General features: G+C 36.3%; 2 protein-coding genes across 2 annotated transcripts in view; both read right to left on the bottom strand.

The window, feature by feature from the left end:
- The window catches only part of LOC107697857 (E3 ubiquitin-protein ligase MARCH9-like), a 17,362-nt gene extending 13,755 nt beyond the window's left edge, over nucleotides 1-3,607 (bottom strand). The window contains exon 1 of the mRNA XM_016498705.1: nucleotides 3,195-3,607. Coding sequence (XP_016354191.1) covers nucleotides 3,195-3,536 — 342 coding nt within the window. The 5' untranslated portion in view covers nucleotides 3,537-3,607. The remainder of the gene's footprint in view (nucleotides 1-3,194) is intronic.
- A 7,506-nt stretch (nucleotides 3,608-11,113) lies between these two features.
- On the bottom strand, nucleotides 11,114-15,434 carry LOC107697917 (tetraspanin-31-like). The gene is made up of 6 exons (XM_016498783.1): nucleotides 15,279-15,434; nucleotides 14,494-14,661; nucleotides 14,294-14,374; nucleotides 14,050-14,190; nucleotides 13,612-13,722; nucleotides 11,114-12,571 (listed from the first exon to the last, which is right to left on the bottom strand). Exons 1-6 carry the CDS (start codon nucleotides 15,345-15,347, stop codon nucleotides 12,497-12,499), a joined length of 645 nt encoding a protein of 214 aa, XP_016354269.1. The 5' UTR covers nucleotides 15,348-15,434; the 3' UTR covers nucleotides 11,114-12,496.
- Between the last annotated feature and the right edge of the window lie 1,836 nt (nucleotides 15,435-17,270).

The following is a 17,270-nucleotide window of genomic DNA, read 5'->3' on the forward strand; positions in this document are numbered from 1 at the left end:
AGTAAAGTAAAGTAAAGTAAAGTAAAGTAAAGTAAAGTAAAGTAAAAAAGCCTTAAACTTATTTTATTTCAGCTAGTTGATAACAAAATCTAAAATAATTATATGGGCCTATTTAAATAAAACTAATAAAAATTAGAAATGCACAGAGCAAAATTACTAACATTTTAACTAAAATTTAAATAAAATCAGAAAATATAAATACTAATTAAAATATTTATAAAAACTATAATAGTATCTCGATACTAAAATAACACTGCTAAATAGGTGACATCAAAGACAGGAAAAAAATATTATATTCTAAATATTATACACTATTTATAATATATGTTATTGTTTATTGAATGATTTTAAGAACCTCCAAAACAGAATCAGGCACTGGTAAAATATCTATAATAATATAATGATATAATTGAAATTTAGATTTTTTTTTTGTGTGTGTGTTAGAATACACCGCTACTTTTGAATGGCCACCAATGGAGATTTTTTTTTTAGTTTTTAATTGTTATTTTAATTATTATTCTAAATTATTCTTATTAATTTTAATTCCTTTTTATGTTTTTAAAAAATGTCCATACATTGAATTTCAATGGGGTCCAGTGTTCCTCAAAATATCTTCTTTTGTGTTTTGCAGAAAATCAAACAGGTTTGGAATGACATGAGCATACGTAAATTTATTTATACAACAGTTTGTTCTGGTTCTCAAATCTGATTGGTTGAGAACCGTGAGATATTGTACTGGTATCGCTACAGGAACGCCCTTTCACAATTTTGTATCACTCCGCTTGTTCTAGCCGGGTCTATGTTTTTTTTTAATTATTCACTGAGCTAATCGTAGAGTACGTTAGTTAATATAAGAAGAAACGTCTAGCTTCGCGGTCTCTCTCTCTCTCATTTGGATGCACGTCTTGCCGCATTGTTTCTCTCTTATAACCTCATTATTTCTCACTAATAACCTAACTGAAGCAGCACATGCCCTTGATACGAATTCTAAAAGTGACGTATGTTTAACTGTCAACTTGAGCTTTGAATCCGTGGCGGAAGGAAGTAGTTCCACACAAAAGAGGGTTTTATTAGGCACTCCGTTGTTTCTTGTTTAAGTACATGCATGTTCCGTCGAACTGTTGTATAAACGCAATATCACTCTCGTACTCGAGCGATACCGGCTCTATATCAGCGGCTGTGATTGCCTGCGGCCTCGTGCCTCTGGCCTAATCACAGCCATGCTGATATAGAGCCGGTATCGCTCTCGTACTCGAGTGATATTGCTCATATAATTTTTGGGTTAACTATCCCTTTAATTTTTCCAAACAGTGCAGTTACGACGTTCATCAGCAGGGGCTAATGCCCCCTTGATCTAAAGAGGTCAGTTCTTGAAATTCTGATTAAATTGTATGTTAATGAATAATATTATAACTATGAATGACAGATCTTAAAATGCCTGAAAGCGGACTCCTTATGTCTTTATTCCAGCGGCTGTTTTTCTTCTGTCTGTCCGGCACTTTCAACAGCTCATTAAACCATTTACCTGAGAGGCAGGTTTACACTGAAATGCATCTCGCATTGAAAACAGACACTGAAGCTGACATAATCAGATGGACTGCCAGATGGATTGTGTTGGTACATCGCTAACATCTTTCCATATTAGCTGATGTCTACGGTTAACTTGCAGCAGACGAGCTTTACAGGTTTCACACATCTGTTGTTTCTCAGCTTGGCTGCTGACCAAACATCCATCCTGTGTTCCGCCTATCCCATACAAATACAAGCACACACTGATTTATCCATGAGAATCTGATTATACTAATACAGACGTTCAGTTCACTGGATGACCAATCAAGCAGGTCATCCATCACGGGACAGAAAACATCACTCATAGATGAACAACATCTATTTTGCTGCTTAATAATTTGACAATTAAAAAGTGAACTGTGTTGCCTATTATTTTAATTTTAGGATCTCACTGAGTCTTGTTTTTCCTAACATTTCCGTTTCAGACCATGTGAATCCTGCTCCTGGCCTGCATGAACACAACAGTCTTTGCATTGCAAACGAATCAGCTTCAGGCTGCCCTGGGCTTTAACATCCACACTACATTTCCATACAGAACGTCATTGAGACATCTACTGCTCATAAAGAAGCAATAGAGAGGTTAATTGGGAGGGCATATTGAACCTGGAAATCGACAGTCTCCAATGGCATACCTGTAAACCCATCAAAAGAGAAATGCATTATTAGCCTACATGCTGCCGCTGGTCTTTGCTCCAGATGGTGTGACGGTGAGCTAAACAAGCTGTCGATACTTCCCAAACAATTTCTGGTTATTTATGCAAAATGAAGGCTCACTTTAATATGTTTAACATTTACAGTAAGCAAGCAACACTACAGAACAATGCATAATGCATAAGCACAAATGCATATTATACACATAATTTTGCAGTGCTCATGTTAGTTTATTTACATTAATAAATATGATAAAACTATTATACAACATATACTTAATTATGCCGATTATTTTTCTGCTTATAATATAGTATCAGTTAGATAACTTTCTTGTTTTTTGTTATTATTGTATATTAGAATGTATTATTATTATTATTATTATTAGCCACATTTTGGTGTTAATGCAAGTGTTTTTACATAAATAAGTACAAATTAATGTCATTAATAATTAATTAATAATATTATTGGACAACATGTACTTAGTGCATAATTATATTGTTGAGCTGTTTACAGTTATGCTTTGTTGTTCATAGTATTATTATTAGTATTAATCACATTTCAGTGTTCATATAAGTGTGTTTACATAAATATTATTGGACAACACGTACTTATTGCATAACTATTTTGTGGAGCTATTTACAATTATGCATTGTTGTTCATAGCATTATTATTATTATTATTATTATTATTATTATAATGAACCACAGTTCAGTGTTCATATCACGTTGTATTGACATTTCAAATGAGCAATGCTAATGAACAACGTGTACTTTGCGGAGCTGTACATACTGTAGTAATTCACTACAGCAACAATAACAAGCAGCATGTGCAGCATGGCCACTGCATTATAATTTATAATGTACCAACAAAATGTAGGCCTACATTTAAAATGGGAAATATGAGCATTAACCTAAAGACCCACACATGCCTTGTTATTGTGCTCAGACATGAGATATAAAACAGCGTCTGGGTACCTGCTCGGGCCCTTGGAAGCAGATTCGACACTGGGGTGTTCTCATGCCGCTGCTCGTGCTGCTGGAGAGGCTGACCGCGTCCAGACCCGCCTGCAGTTTCGGGTCTTTCTCCTCAAACGCCAGACTCCTGGGCCTGGGGTCGCTCCCGTAGTATTCTTCCTCGTCGTCCCGGCTGGAGCAGTCAACGAAGGGCGGCCATCCGCAGCCGCCCATCCCGAGCCCCCTCATGCTGTTGGGTCGTCTGCTCTGCTCTGCGTCACTGTCGGACCGTCTAGAACCGGATCGCATGAAAACCAGCACCTTCAGTTCGTTAAAAAACATGCGGATCCGGTTCTTGAACATGTTTGACTACATGTGTATGTCGTATGGCTGAAGTGAACTTTTTTAATTGTTTACGAAAGGGGTGATTATTTTTTTCGGTATTTTATTTTTATTGATTTATATATATATATATATATATATGAATATTATTATATTTGATAATTATTATTGTTGTTATTTTATATAATATTATGATTTTTATGCATTATTATTGTTGTTGTTTTTATTAGTATTATTATAATTATTGTTGTTGTTATTGATCCCGTCAGGCCTATTATTAATATTTTATTCGGCAGAAACGCGGTTGCTACCCTAAAGTCTCAGAAGAAAGTGTCCAAACCAAAGGTAATTGGTCAGAAAATCTCTGGACTTGTTATTTTCCGTCTGATGACATGTATGTGCCTGTTAGGGCCGATGTTGTTTCTCTGATACAATCATCATAGGGCGCGAGGATGACCAATAATAAGCATATGGTATTGCAATAAATAGCCAGCAATGCATTGTTCCAGGTCTAAAGAGGTGTAATTTTCATAAACTCCCAGCAATCCAAAGCCTGGACGCACGGATGAGAGACAAGGAAGATGCAAAATGGTATTTCAGAGCATCGCTGCCACATACAGTCATCGTCGGGGGATCCTTCAGCATAAAAACATAATCCAAAAGAGCTGGAAGTTGTATTCGGGTGCAATCCTATAGTTTTGTTTATTGTTCACCAGAGGCATCATGATGAAGCTTTCACATCATTTCCTTGTGCATCTTCCCGTCGACATATTCCAACGCCACCTCACATCCCAAACGCAGAGCTCAGAACAATCCATTAGGTTGGTGTTTTAAAAACATAAATAATAATGGCAGTATTGGCTGAAGAGCTGGGGGGAAATGCCAGCATCTTGGCTCCATTTGAAGTTCATCACCATCCCCCCTCCCGGCCGATATGGTTCCTCGCTACGTTCAAAGGAAGATGGGGCTTCCAGAACGGAAGAATAAAAGGCACCGTGCGCAGGTTCGCCTATTTTCCTTCTTCGCAGAGTGTGATAGTCGGAGCGGCTGATGCTGTGGATCGTAAAGTGATGGGGATGCTGATGCTGCTCCCCTCTGATTCATCCTCGAAATGGACGTTCTGCCGTGCGCATCAACACACGGCCCTTGTTTCCAAGGCGCGCTCTCGCCCAATCAAAATGATTCATTTACAAACGTCTCGCTGCCGTGCGCGCTCCTGCTCCATTCTCTCGTGGGAGATTCCAAGTATGCTGAATTTTGACGGGCGCCGCTGTCCAAGGTGCTGATCTCTCGTCGTGACGTTTTCCCTACGTGTCAAAGAGACGCGGGAAATATAAATGAGCTTTACGGGTCAGATCTGCTATGCAGCACCTCTTGAACTCTGCAACACAAAATAGAAGCATATTTGTGAAGATTAAACCATATTTTCAAGCTCAGGCAACTATATTTTACACAATACAGGCCTATTAAAAAATGTGATAGGGACATGTAAATGTTCTGCATAACAGGATTGACCCATATAAGGACGCATTCATGGCTTTGGCTGATGGGTCAGCACTCTAATGCAGTTTATTGATTGGAATTCTTGTCAACGTCTGCTTTATCAGGGCGGCTCTAAACATTGATCTTTCACACCCGGCCATTGCACGCTGTGTTAAGTAGCTAGGACCTGGAAGATTGAAGTGACAATCGTTTCTTTCATTACTGCCTACTTGATGTACTGATACTGATACAGATTTACAACTGACTCTAAAAGGTACATGGACACTTAATGTTATAATGCAACTGTATTAAATAACAAAATAAAATGAAGTGGCATTTATGAAAAAAAAGTGGGGAAAAAATAATTAATGGTGGATAATAATTTTGGCAACATTCACTCAAAAACTGAGATGCATAAGCTCAGATCAACGAGGCCTACGACCAATCAGTTCCAAAAAGAAAGACAAAACCTATGCTAACTGAAAGAAAACAAGTTGATAAAACATGATTGAAATATTTGGTAATTATACAGAATAATGAGAAATTTTCTAGCAATTTTTTGATGGTTAATTGGTCATTTTTGACCAGGAAAACCACAAGCAGGGGGGAAAATCGCTAAAAAAGTACAAAAATATCACTTTTTTGAGGAAGTTGTTAGACCCTGTGTGAGCAAAGGGAGTCTTAGTCCAATACAATTACATTGTATTGGGGGGGGGGGATCCTCTCTGGGTCACAACATGAGCGGTTAAAGCGATGATTCACCCAAAAATGAAAATTGTGTCATCATTTACTCACCCTTATGTCATTCCAAACCCGTATGACTTTCTTTCTTCTGTGGAACACAAAATACTTTCTGATGGCACTGTACATAAACACATGCCTACATAACTTTGATCAATCCTCTACAGTTATAATGGATAGTGAGTCAGACCCTGGTTGGCACTAAGCTGTCAAAGCAATCCTCTCTGGTAATACAGATCAGTCTCCAACAAATTATTACATACATATTGCTGATTTATTGTTATGGCATGACTGTGCTGCACAAAGGCATATAGTCTGTCCGTTCAGCACATCAATAATTTAACTTTTGTAAAGTGAGTGGACCCTCGCACATACATTCTGATACAAACACTTCCTGGGAGATATTTATAGGATAATATTTTTAATACCTTGCTCTCACTGGTGAACGGTGCAATTTATTTATTTTTATTAAAATCATTTTTAAAGTAATTTAAATTATATGGTAAAATCCTGCAGATTTGCTTTATACAACATTAGGAAGATTAGGCCCTATCTTTCAGGAGCATGCTACACAACTCTTGGTTCAAGCTCTTGTTCTGTCTAGACTGGACTATTATAACGCTCTCTTGGCAGGTCTTCCAACCAGTTTGATCAAACCTCTACAATTAATCCAGAATGTGGCTGCAAGATTAGTCTTTAACAAGCCAAAATGAGTGCATGTCACACCTCTGTTCATCAATTTGCACTGGCTACCAATAGCCATTCAAGGCATTGATGTTTGCCTACAAAACAACCACTGTTATTATTTATTTATAAAACAATTGACCCTCTAATATTAGCATTCTCTATTCTTTCGACTTTTTTTTTTTTTAATTACCCTCTGACACTAGCGTTCTTTATTCTTTTTCTATTCTATCTACTTGTTTTCTTTTTTTTTATTATAAAAAAACTTTGCTTCTTGTACTGCATTAGACTAACCGAGACTTGTCACAGCACTTACATATTATTGCTTCTATTGTCTTCATTTGTAAGTTGCTTTGGATTACAGCGTCTGCTATATGACTAAATAATTTATTAAAAATATTACCACATGCGCTTCCATATTTAATGTTTTTAAATCAAGGCTCTCGCTCACAAAGGCTGCATTTATTTGATCAAAAATACAGTAAAACAGTAATATTGTTATTACAATTTAAAATAACTTCTATTTGAATACATTACATATTGGAAACTGTCATGCATTTTTTTTCAGGATTCCTTGATTAATAAAAAAGTTCAAAAGAACAGCATTTATTTGAAATATACATTTTTTGTAACATTATAAATGTCTTGTTTTAGTAAGTTGGCTACTCGCATCTTAATTTGATCCATTCAGTCTACTTGCACTTTACACAGATCTTTTACATTCGCTTTGATCATCATATATCCACCTTCATGTCGCTTGAAACTTCTATGACTTTTTTGTCTGTGGAACACAGAGTTATTATCATAACATCAAAGCTTCTTTTATACATACAATGAAAATGCATCCTGATCACTGTCAAGTTCAGCTGTAATTTTGCTTGGTTTAAAAAAACATCATGTTCAAACAAGATGTGAACCCGTGTCCCCTTGCATGCTAAATAAAAACCAATATACCACGAGACTAACACATCCTATGCTCTATGACTTACTTTCTTCTACGATTTGTTTTTTTTACAAGCATGCAGCTTTACATTTCACAACATGTTAATTGATGGACTGGAATTGTGCGGCTTACTTGTGGATTATTGTGATGTTGTCGTCATTTTGACGGCACCCATTCACTGAAGAGGATCCATTGGTGAACAAGCAATGCAAATTTCTCCAAATCTGTTCTGATGAAGAAACCAACTCATCTACACCTTGGATGGCCTGAGGGTGAGTAAATTCTCAGCAGATTTTAATTTTTTGGGCAAACTACTCCTTTAAGCTTAGTCTAAAAAGAGAGTTTAGATAGCGCACAGGTTGGCTTGTCACTCCAAACACTATACCAGGGCTGTCCTTTCCAAACAGGTCATCTGATGCTGACCAATTGGACTGTGTGGTGTGTCTCACGCAGTGAGGACACAGTACACACTCAATGCTCGTTTCCCACAGACAGTCCGGCTGGTCCATCTTCATTTGCACGAACAGCATGCATCTAATCTGTTCCATTATTTATGCTGCTATTGACCCGCTTGTCTCCTCATTCTGATGGGAGAGATTACTCTACCTGTTTGTCCGACTGGATCAGCGTAAGGAATCATAATCAGCTTCATTATCTGTCCTCATCAGACTCGGCCAACAAATATGGCATTCGTCATAGCAGATAACACCTCATAGGTCAGGATGCAGAGAGACGTTTTCCCATTGCTGATCATCACACTCCATATGTTGCACTTCTACATTTAGGTCTTTGCTAAGGCTGCTTCTCAAAAATCTCATAGACCTTTTGCTATATTGGTCTCTAGACAGGTGGTCAGACCTGTGGAAAGGAGTGAAAGGAGTGAAAACTGGCAAGTGTCCCAACACAGAGTCCAAGTGTGCTGACAGGATGGGGGGTTTGCTTTGCTGAGCATGTCCAAAATCCCGTTGACCGGAAATTCAAAGAAACCAGACACCTTACAGTGCACATTTTACTTACATAAGCACCAGACTGCGCAGAAAGACAAAAATAAGCCTTCAAGAATTAAAATGTTATTAAAATAAAAATTCAGCAAAATTATAAAATGTTTAACATATTAGACAAGCTCCATAAATGGTCAATTTTGCATCTAATTTAACCGCAAAACTGTCCAACTCCAATAATAAAATGCACAGTCGTTTCATTTTAAATTCAGCTGATGTGTTTATCCATGAAGTGCTTTCAGCTGTGAACCATTCGATCTATTTGTTGTGGCCACTGGCCACTGGCCACAACAAATTATTGATGCGCTGAAGCTCATTAGTGCAAATGTGGTGATAACTTGCAAATGATAAGGTGATATAATGGCATTAGGACACTGCAGACATTTATTTACATTTACCTTTACAAAAGCAATAAAATTGAGTCCACTGTATAGTTGCATCTAAAGGCTGAAAACCTCTATCTGTCATTATTCACAATATCACATCTTCAATTATTTTATTACTTAAGTTTTGTTCAATATATTCAGATTGAGGGGTCATGCACAACTTGACTATGAACCAGTGATATTTTGACATTATTTATGTACTAGTATTTATTAATTTGAATGAGCTTTTATTTGTATATTTTCACTTCATTTTAAGTTTTGGTGATTTTGCTGTGCTTTTGTCATTGTAACTTTTTTTTTTCCATTATATTCAGTTCGAGGGTTCATGCACAACTTCAAATGTTCTGATTTTGTATGAACCAGTGCTATTTTAGCATTATTTATTATATACAAGTATTTATTAATAATTTGAATGAGCTTTTAAAGTTTATTTAAATTTTAATTGATATTTTAGTAATTTTGTAATGTGATTGTGTTTTTAAATATTTTGATATAAAAATATTTTTATTTCAGTATTATATTTAATATTTTTTTAATAAATATTTAAATATTGTAGCAAGTTTTGTACTTTAACGTTTTCTATTTGTCTAATTCTCATTTAAATTTTGATCTAATATTTATATTTTATTTCAGCAATTTATTCAGAAAACACTTTTTGATAGTTTTAGCTTTAGTTAACAATAACAACACTGGTATGAACCTGATATATGTTTGGATTGTGGATTACAAACACTATACATACACAGAATAAGCTCTAAAAGCAAAGCTTTTACATATTAGACCAAGATTTGCTTTTTGGATCCTAAACAGTATCTAAATGCAGCATTTTGCTGTTTTTGTTCCAGTAAGCACCACATGGAGGCAGATTTTGAGCAGAAGCATTTTGAGGCGCAAATACACTTGCCTAAAACCAGCTTACAATGACTTCACCCATTATATACAGTAAAAGCACTACATGATCATGGGCACAATACCGATCAGCAGACACACAGAACAAAGCTTATTGTTGATGCTGGGGGGGGACAATGCTAATTGCAAATGATAAAATGTCACAGCGCACATAATCATGTACATTTAAAATAAATGCAAAATAAACAGGATTATCAACTTTTAATATGGAGAAGAAATACTTCCCATATCTTTTGATGATGAAGTCAAAGGCTGCGTGTCCCATCAAACTCTATTCAAATTCACTTTGTAGAAGTAAAACAAATTTGACAGACGTGAAACATGAACAAGATTAACAAAATGGCCTGATTCTCAAAAGTTATGAACAAAATTGTCTAAGGTAAAAAGACAGACCAAAGTACATTAAAGGAATGGTCCACCTAAAAATTCTAAATTTGATGAAAATGTCCTCAACCTCAGGCCATTCGAGATGTAGATGAGTTTGTTTCTTCATCAGAGAACAGATTTGGAGAAATTTAGCATTACATCACTTGTTCACCAATGGATCCTCTGCAGTGAATGGGTGCCGTCAGAATGAGAGTCCAAACAGCTGATAAAAACATCACAATAATCCACAAGTAATCATATTTGTTTAGAACTGTTTTGACTTGTAAACGGAGCTTGATCTTTGTATATTTCTCTGCTGATTCAGATGAGAAAATGTTTTTACGGGAAAAAACAATATTATGGATAGACATATTAATGATAGATTTGTTTCTTACAAACACACAGCTTCTCACAGATGTTAATTGATGGACTGGAGTCATGTGGATTACTTGATGTTTTTATCAGCTGTTTGGACTCTGATTCTGACGGCACCCATTCACTTCAGAGGATCCATTGGTGAGCAAGTGATGTAATGCTATATTAATTTCTCTAAACCTGTTCTAATGAATAAATGAACTCATCTTGGATGGCCTGTACATTTTCAGCAAATCTTAATTTTTTGGGGGGGGTGAACTATTCCTTTAAACATGGGTTTGATACTGTTGGGTCACCGCTTGATGTCAAATGTAAAATGTTGAGTGTTGAAGCAAAACAAGTTAAGGAACACAACTCATGATGAGTGCACAATAAAAAAAAGAGAGAATTTCACAGGTATTGATCTAAGAATATTTAATTGGAAAAGTCAGTTTCAAAAATACAAGGCAAATTTTTCAAAGTGGTGCTTACAGCTCACCGAGTCGGTTACCGTGGCCTTCTCACAATTGCAATAAATAACTACTATAGCACAGACATTGATTTCACCTCTTCAAAATCCATCAGTGAAACACACTCATAATACCATGACCAAGTGAAGCAAAACACATTTAAGCTGTACTGAGTGATGGTTCAGTGTTTTAATTTTCTCGATCATGTGGGGTGGAAACTAAAGCGGTTAAGACTTTGAGTATTATAGCCAGTATGTTCCTCTATTAATATGAGTAAGCAAATTAACACAAGAACATACTGGACATATGGAATTAACATATGCATGTGCACAAAAGTCATTACAAATGATCTATCTACTACAATAACAATGTTCAACATTGCAAAAAATGCACACATGGCAACTTAACACTATTCGCACAAAACAAGAAAAAAATTATAAGTGCAACAACAAAAAAAAGAGAGAGATCTGGCAAAACAAAAAAATAAGAAGGTTTTAACTGAAATGGCACATTATTCAGTGCTAAAATTATGGACCTGATGCCATTAGTACTTTTTAAAAATAGCTGGAAAGGAGCGATACATGATTGCAAATAATAAAAACTGCAAGTTAGTGCACGAGTATGTGGCTTAAACCAAGCTGACAGCTAACTGAGCAAATGGCACGCCGAAATTATTTCAACAATCATCCACAAATCAATGCATAAGATATTAAAACACTATATCCATGAGTAATACTAAGCTTCAAAGGAAATGAAGAACTTAAAAAGTCCAGTGAGAATAGCGAGAGTTTAAATAAGAATGGAAAAGAATCTGTAAATTGGTGAACGCCGACCGCTGTCACGGTAAAGACCATGTACAACAGGAGGGCTGCAGTCCATCGGCAGGGGAAATCCTCCCAATCACATGGCTCAGTTACACACAGTTACACAAGTGTTTTTTAAATATTCACGTTCTATGTCTAATTCCTAAACTAATATCCCATAGGCTGGACTGGTCACCTCATCGAGACGGACTTCTTAAAGCATTGCACAAAACACAGGTGATTTTCAGGTCTGCACTGATTCAAAGCGGACATGGATGCGGTTTTCCTGGGAGATACATGACAGAATTTCACCCTGACTAACTGATACTAAACATTAATACAGTTTATGTGGGTTAACTTTCCGTTACACTCAAACTACAGGGACCATTTCGGCACTATATACCTAGTTAATATGTGTACATAAGTGAGCTGACCATGTCACAAGAAACTGAGGCTATGAACATGCAGACACCGATGGCTTTACATTGCAGATTTTCGTTTTGCATACAGAAAACAGGAAGAGTTTTTCACATCAAGGATGGGGGAAGTGTCAGAACGAGCATCCTATCATACATGATACCTCCTCCTGCTGATTTAAATTAGCCCTCTGCAGACCTTGTGTGGAAAATGGGTCTTCAAAATAGATGTGTTTGTATGTGCGGTGCGTTATCTAGTGTGTTCTGAACCGGGTGTGCTGATGTGAGTTTGTTGTGGGGATCAGTGGTTGTGTTCTGCGTTTAATGCTTTAATTGTCTCTTGGTGCGCTCCACTCTACCTGTGCAAAAGGGAACTGGAATAGCTGGACTAGTCTAAACATAGTTTAGGACAGACGGTCTGAGGGACTATAAGAAAGCACTGGGGTTCGCCCTCGGGTCCTTTTGGTTCCTGTAGCGCATGGCCAGCCAAACTCCTAAGATCTGAGAGAAAGGACAAAAATATTGATTATAAACAAAATACTGGAGTATAATAGCTGCAATAAGCAAAAAGTCATTCAAGTCTATGTGCTAAAGTGATTCCATCATTTAAGGCAAATTAACACTTGAATGCGTGGCTGAAAGTGACATATTTATATATAAGCAATATGATACAACAGATCAATGTTCAATATTAAATAAACATATTTTCCTAAAATAATATTATATTCTAAATGAATAAATGTATTCTGCTAAACAAATAAAATAGTTTTTGTTAATTGAAACAAAGCAAAAAATAAATAAAAAAAATAAAAACATAAACAAAAAATTATTTGTTGCCTTGGCAACTAACTGAAATAAAATAAGTACTAAAATGACTAAGACAGAAAATACAAAATAAAGATAAATATAAAAAACTAATGAAAAATACAGAAGCACAGAACAAAATTACTAAAACTTAAATGAAAATATAAAATAAAAGCTAACTCAAAATATTAATAAATCCAATAACAACAACAGTTTGTTACTGAAGGATTTGACTCAACATAAAATTCAACTAATGTACAGTTTCATGTCTGTATATTTTACAACAACTTTGAATGTGGTTAATTCAATCTGATTTTAATTTAATTTAACATCACTTGAACTGTTTTCAAATGAATATTTTTTCTTTAAGTCCTCCTGAGAAGTTACAAGTCTCAAAGTCATACAATGTCATGTACTTGAGTATGTGGGATTTTTTTTCTTCTCTTTTTCACTTAATTACAACCACAGCCTATTTTTTGTTGTTAAACTTATGCAACAAAATGGAACTGATACTTTATATGTATTTCATCTTTTTAATGATGGGAAATGTAGTAGGTCACATTCTTAAGTACAACTTATTTATGATCAATAACAATTTATTTTAACCATGATTCTCTAACTGACGAGCCCGCAGCTTGCAAAGTCAGTCCTCAAAAGAAGTCCAGATCTCCCAATAGTTACCACAATTTTGTTGTGCCTTTCACATGTGGCCCAGACAACATGTGATCTGAACTAACCTCTGTAAAGCTGAAAAAGAGGCCGACCCCTCCAAGGATCTTCAGAGCTTCTGATGAATGTTGGAGCATCTTTTCACCACAGGTGAGGCAGGGGCTCTTTTTTAGACATGGCTGCAGGAAAGGAAAACAAGGAATTCATCTTCATTTTTCACATTTGGTTAACTCAGCATTCACCATTCAGGCTATGTGTTATTATCACAAATGCACCATTCACTCATCATCTTAGAATAAACTGTAGAGGGGTGGTCAGACAATTTCTCACAGTCTAAGCAGGCCAGAATAAGATGTAATGTGGACCAGATTCAATTCTTGCAGATCATGCTTATTGTCATGCTCACCCCCTTTCCTACCCAATTTCCTTTCCTTTCTCTTTATCTGTTCACTAAAGTGTCAAAAAGCCAAAATAAAACAAAAACGAACACAAGGATATATTCTTACAGCATCACAGAGGTGCAAGTCAGACATAAACACTCCCAGGTTCTGTGTATTGTTGAACAAGCCACAGCAGTCCAGCTTCTTCTCAATGCTGTTTCTTGTGTCGTTATTCATCATTCCCCAGGATGAATTCAGCAGCTTCTCCTGTTTTGGTAATGTGACAAGACAAAAACCAGGAGTCACACTCAGTTTCTCAACAAACAATTGTGCAACGACAACAAGAGTGCTTTAAGTTAATTAGGATCACCTGTTGACCCTGGTTCATGGCCAGGCAAGAACAGGAAACTCCAAACTGGAAGAGGAACACAATGAAGAGAATGACCATGTACTGTGGAAAAGCAGTTGTGGTCAAGGACTTCACAAGATTCATATAGGAGAATTTAGAATTGATGTTTTATGGGCATTGAACTATAAAAAACATGTAGTACAATCGCTGCTAAAGGATACAAAGAAAAGCATGACTTGGTGATGATGGACGGCTCCAATGAGTCCCACAATGGCGATCAGCAGCAGAAAGAAGCCCACGGCAATCACACCACCAATGATGTGGATGCTGGAGACAATGCCAAAGCCTTTCCCCCATGCTGCTACGACAATCAACAGGAGACCCACCAGCTGAGGATGAAAAAAGACCAATCAGAAACATGTCCCAACCTTTTGCTATACATAAAATTGTATTAAAAATAACAATATATTGTGCTTAAAGTGGCACTGAAATGGTGCATACAGCATAGTTTACTTCCATAATATGACATTTTCAAGTTAAACAGGATATTTAAAGAGGAAAAATTAAGGAGGAACTGAATTTTATTTGTAGAGTTGATTAAAAGTAATTATTAAAATAAATAAATAAATAAATACAAACAAACAATAAAAACACTATACTGGCACTGTTACAAAAAAACTCATTTTACTGAATTAATTTGTTTTTCATTTTTAAACTTTCAATTTAACTTTTTCAATTAAAATGTTTCCATAGAATTGACTGAAAAAAAATAAAACGAAATAAAAAATAAAAACAAACCAAACTAAATAAAACAAATTAAATCCAACCAAAATAAAGTAAAAAATGGACTGGAAAACAAACAAAAAAAGACCCCAAAACAAAACCAATCAAAATTAAACAAAACTAAAGGAAATAAATATTTAAAAAAGAAATAAATAAAACAAAAGCCAAACCAAACAAAACAAAATTAAATAAATTAAATTTAAATGAAATATAAAATATATACACTGCAAATATCAAAAGATGCTCTTTGTTTCCAGATGGTGTAGTTAGAACTCCAGCAGTGGCTAACCATAACATGTTAACCAAACGCTAGCTGGGCATGGTCTCCATATGACCATGTAGTTGGAGAGAATGTAGTTAGCTAGAAAAGGACTTGAAAAAAATAACAAGACAAACAATGCACTGATGAATCATTCACAATAAGGCTAATAGAGTAAATAGTAGGGCTGCACGATTAATCGCATGCGATATTTAACGCGCATCTTGTCAGAAAGCCGGTTCTGTAAAGCCCGCAGGTGATGGAGATTTACCGCTGATTACAGAACCGTCTTTACTGACAAGATGCGAGTTAAATATCGCATGCGATTAATCGTGCAGCCCTAGGAAATAGGGTCAATTTTTATATCATGTTGACTTTAAGTGAGGCCTACAGTTGTTAAAACTATGGGAATTTTGCAGTGCCTAAAGACGACTATTGCGTTTAAATTCATTACAATTACCGTGACAGAGACATGAAGCACAACTCACATGCTGTTATGTTTCTAAAATATGTGTATAACTAACTACAGATCATTTCTATAAGCTAAACTGTGACTAGGGTCAATCTACAGTTCAAGGTTTTGTCTGGAATCTATATAACCCAAAGCAAAGGGCAGCAAGATAAAAATTGTAGGTCCAGAGAGCAACATGTGTATCAACATAACCTTACCAAACAGCATTACTGTCACGGGCAGCATATCACGGGCCAAACCCAAAGCCAACCGAATAATGTACACACAGTCCCTCCTTAAATGGCAGCGTGAGGGGTATGATTATGGTGTTATGGAGAACATTGCAAAACCAAACACACCACAAAGTGGTCCAAGTGGTGATGGCCCTGACTTTTCCGTTGTTTAAATTCATTACAACTACTGTGACAGAGACATAAAGCACAACTCACATGCTGTTATGTTTCTAAAATGTGTATAACTAACTACAGATCATTTCTATAAGCTAAACTGTGAGTAGGGTCAATCTACAGTTCAAGGTTTTGTCTGGAATTTATATAACCCAAAGCAAAGGGCAGCAAGATAAAGATTGTAGGTCCAGAGAGCAACATGTGTATCAACATAACCTTACCAAACAGCATTACTGTCAAGGGCAGCATATCACGGGCCAAACCCAAAGCCAACCGAATAATGTGCACACAGTCCCTCCTTAAATGGCAGCATGAGGGGTATGATTATGGTGTTATGGAGAACATTGCAAAACCAAACACACCACAAAGTGGTCCAAGTGGTGATGGCCCTGACTTTTCCGTTCAAAACCCATATTTAATCATTACATTTACAGTACACTCATTACAAAAGCAGTCCCTATGGACAACCTGAGGTGAAGCTTTTTTCCCTTTAAGGGTTTTAACCTTTGGGTTACTAGCACAGATCTTTAACCACTACCCAGAGACATTTAGCAATGCAGCTTCATTTACAGCTCTGACTGAGTGCAAAGTCCTTTATTTTTGGCTAAGTGTGACTGTGACACCATGATCTTAACCCAGTATTGTCATCACTCGTGTGAGTCAGAGGCATTACGGAAGTATGATCACATTTGTCTTGAGTACAAGGTTTTATTTTTTCAATTGTGCACCGTTTTGTCCCACTTCTCAAGAATGACACAAAAGCGATCATGCTTAACGTGAATTTGTTTATAATGCTTCTGGATATTACTATGTGTATTGAGATAATACTAAGAGGGCTCTGATTGAACGATTCTAGTAAATAACGAGCCTTCCTTCGCTCCTTGTTGACTGATATTGAAGCTTGTGCTGCTTCAGCATCAATGGCTGCGCGCAGAGTAGCAACAAACTACGTCACATTTCGGCCCGCCCTCTGTCGTCACGGGCGTTTGAGACGCAGGATGCTGCATTTTCGAGGACTGATGATAAAGACAGACCCATATTCCGAATCAGACACTATTATGAATAACTGAAGACACTGTGAAATTTACATTTAACTAC

Source organism: Sinocyclocheilus anshuiensis, unplaced genomic scaffold (assembly GCF_001515605.1).
Source record: "Sinocyclocheilus anshuiensis isolate Anshui unplaced genomic scaffold, SAMN03320099.WGS_v1.1 scaffold78, whole genome shotgun sequence".
Classification (NCBI taxonomy): domain Eukaryota; kingdom Metazoa; phylum Chordata; class Actinopteri; order Cypriniformes; family Cyprinidae; genus Sinocyclocheilus; species Sinocyclocheilus anshuiensis.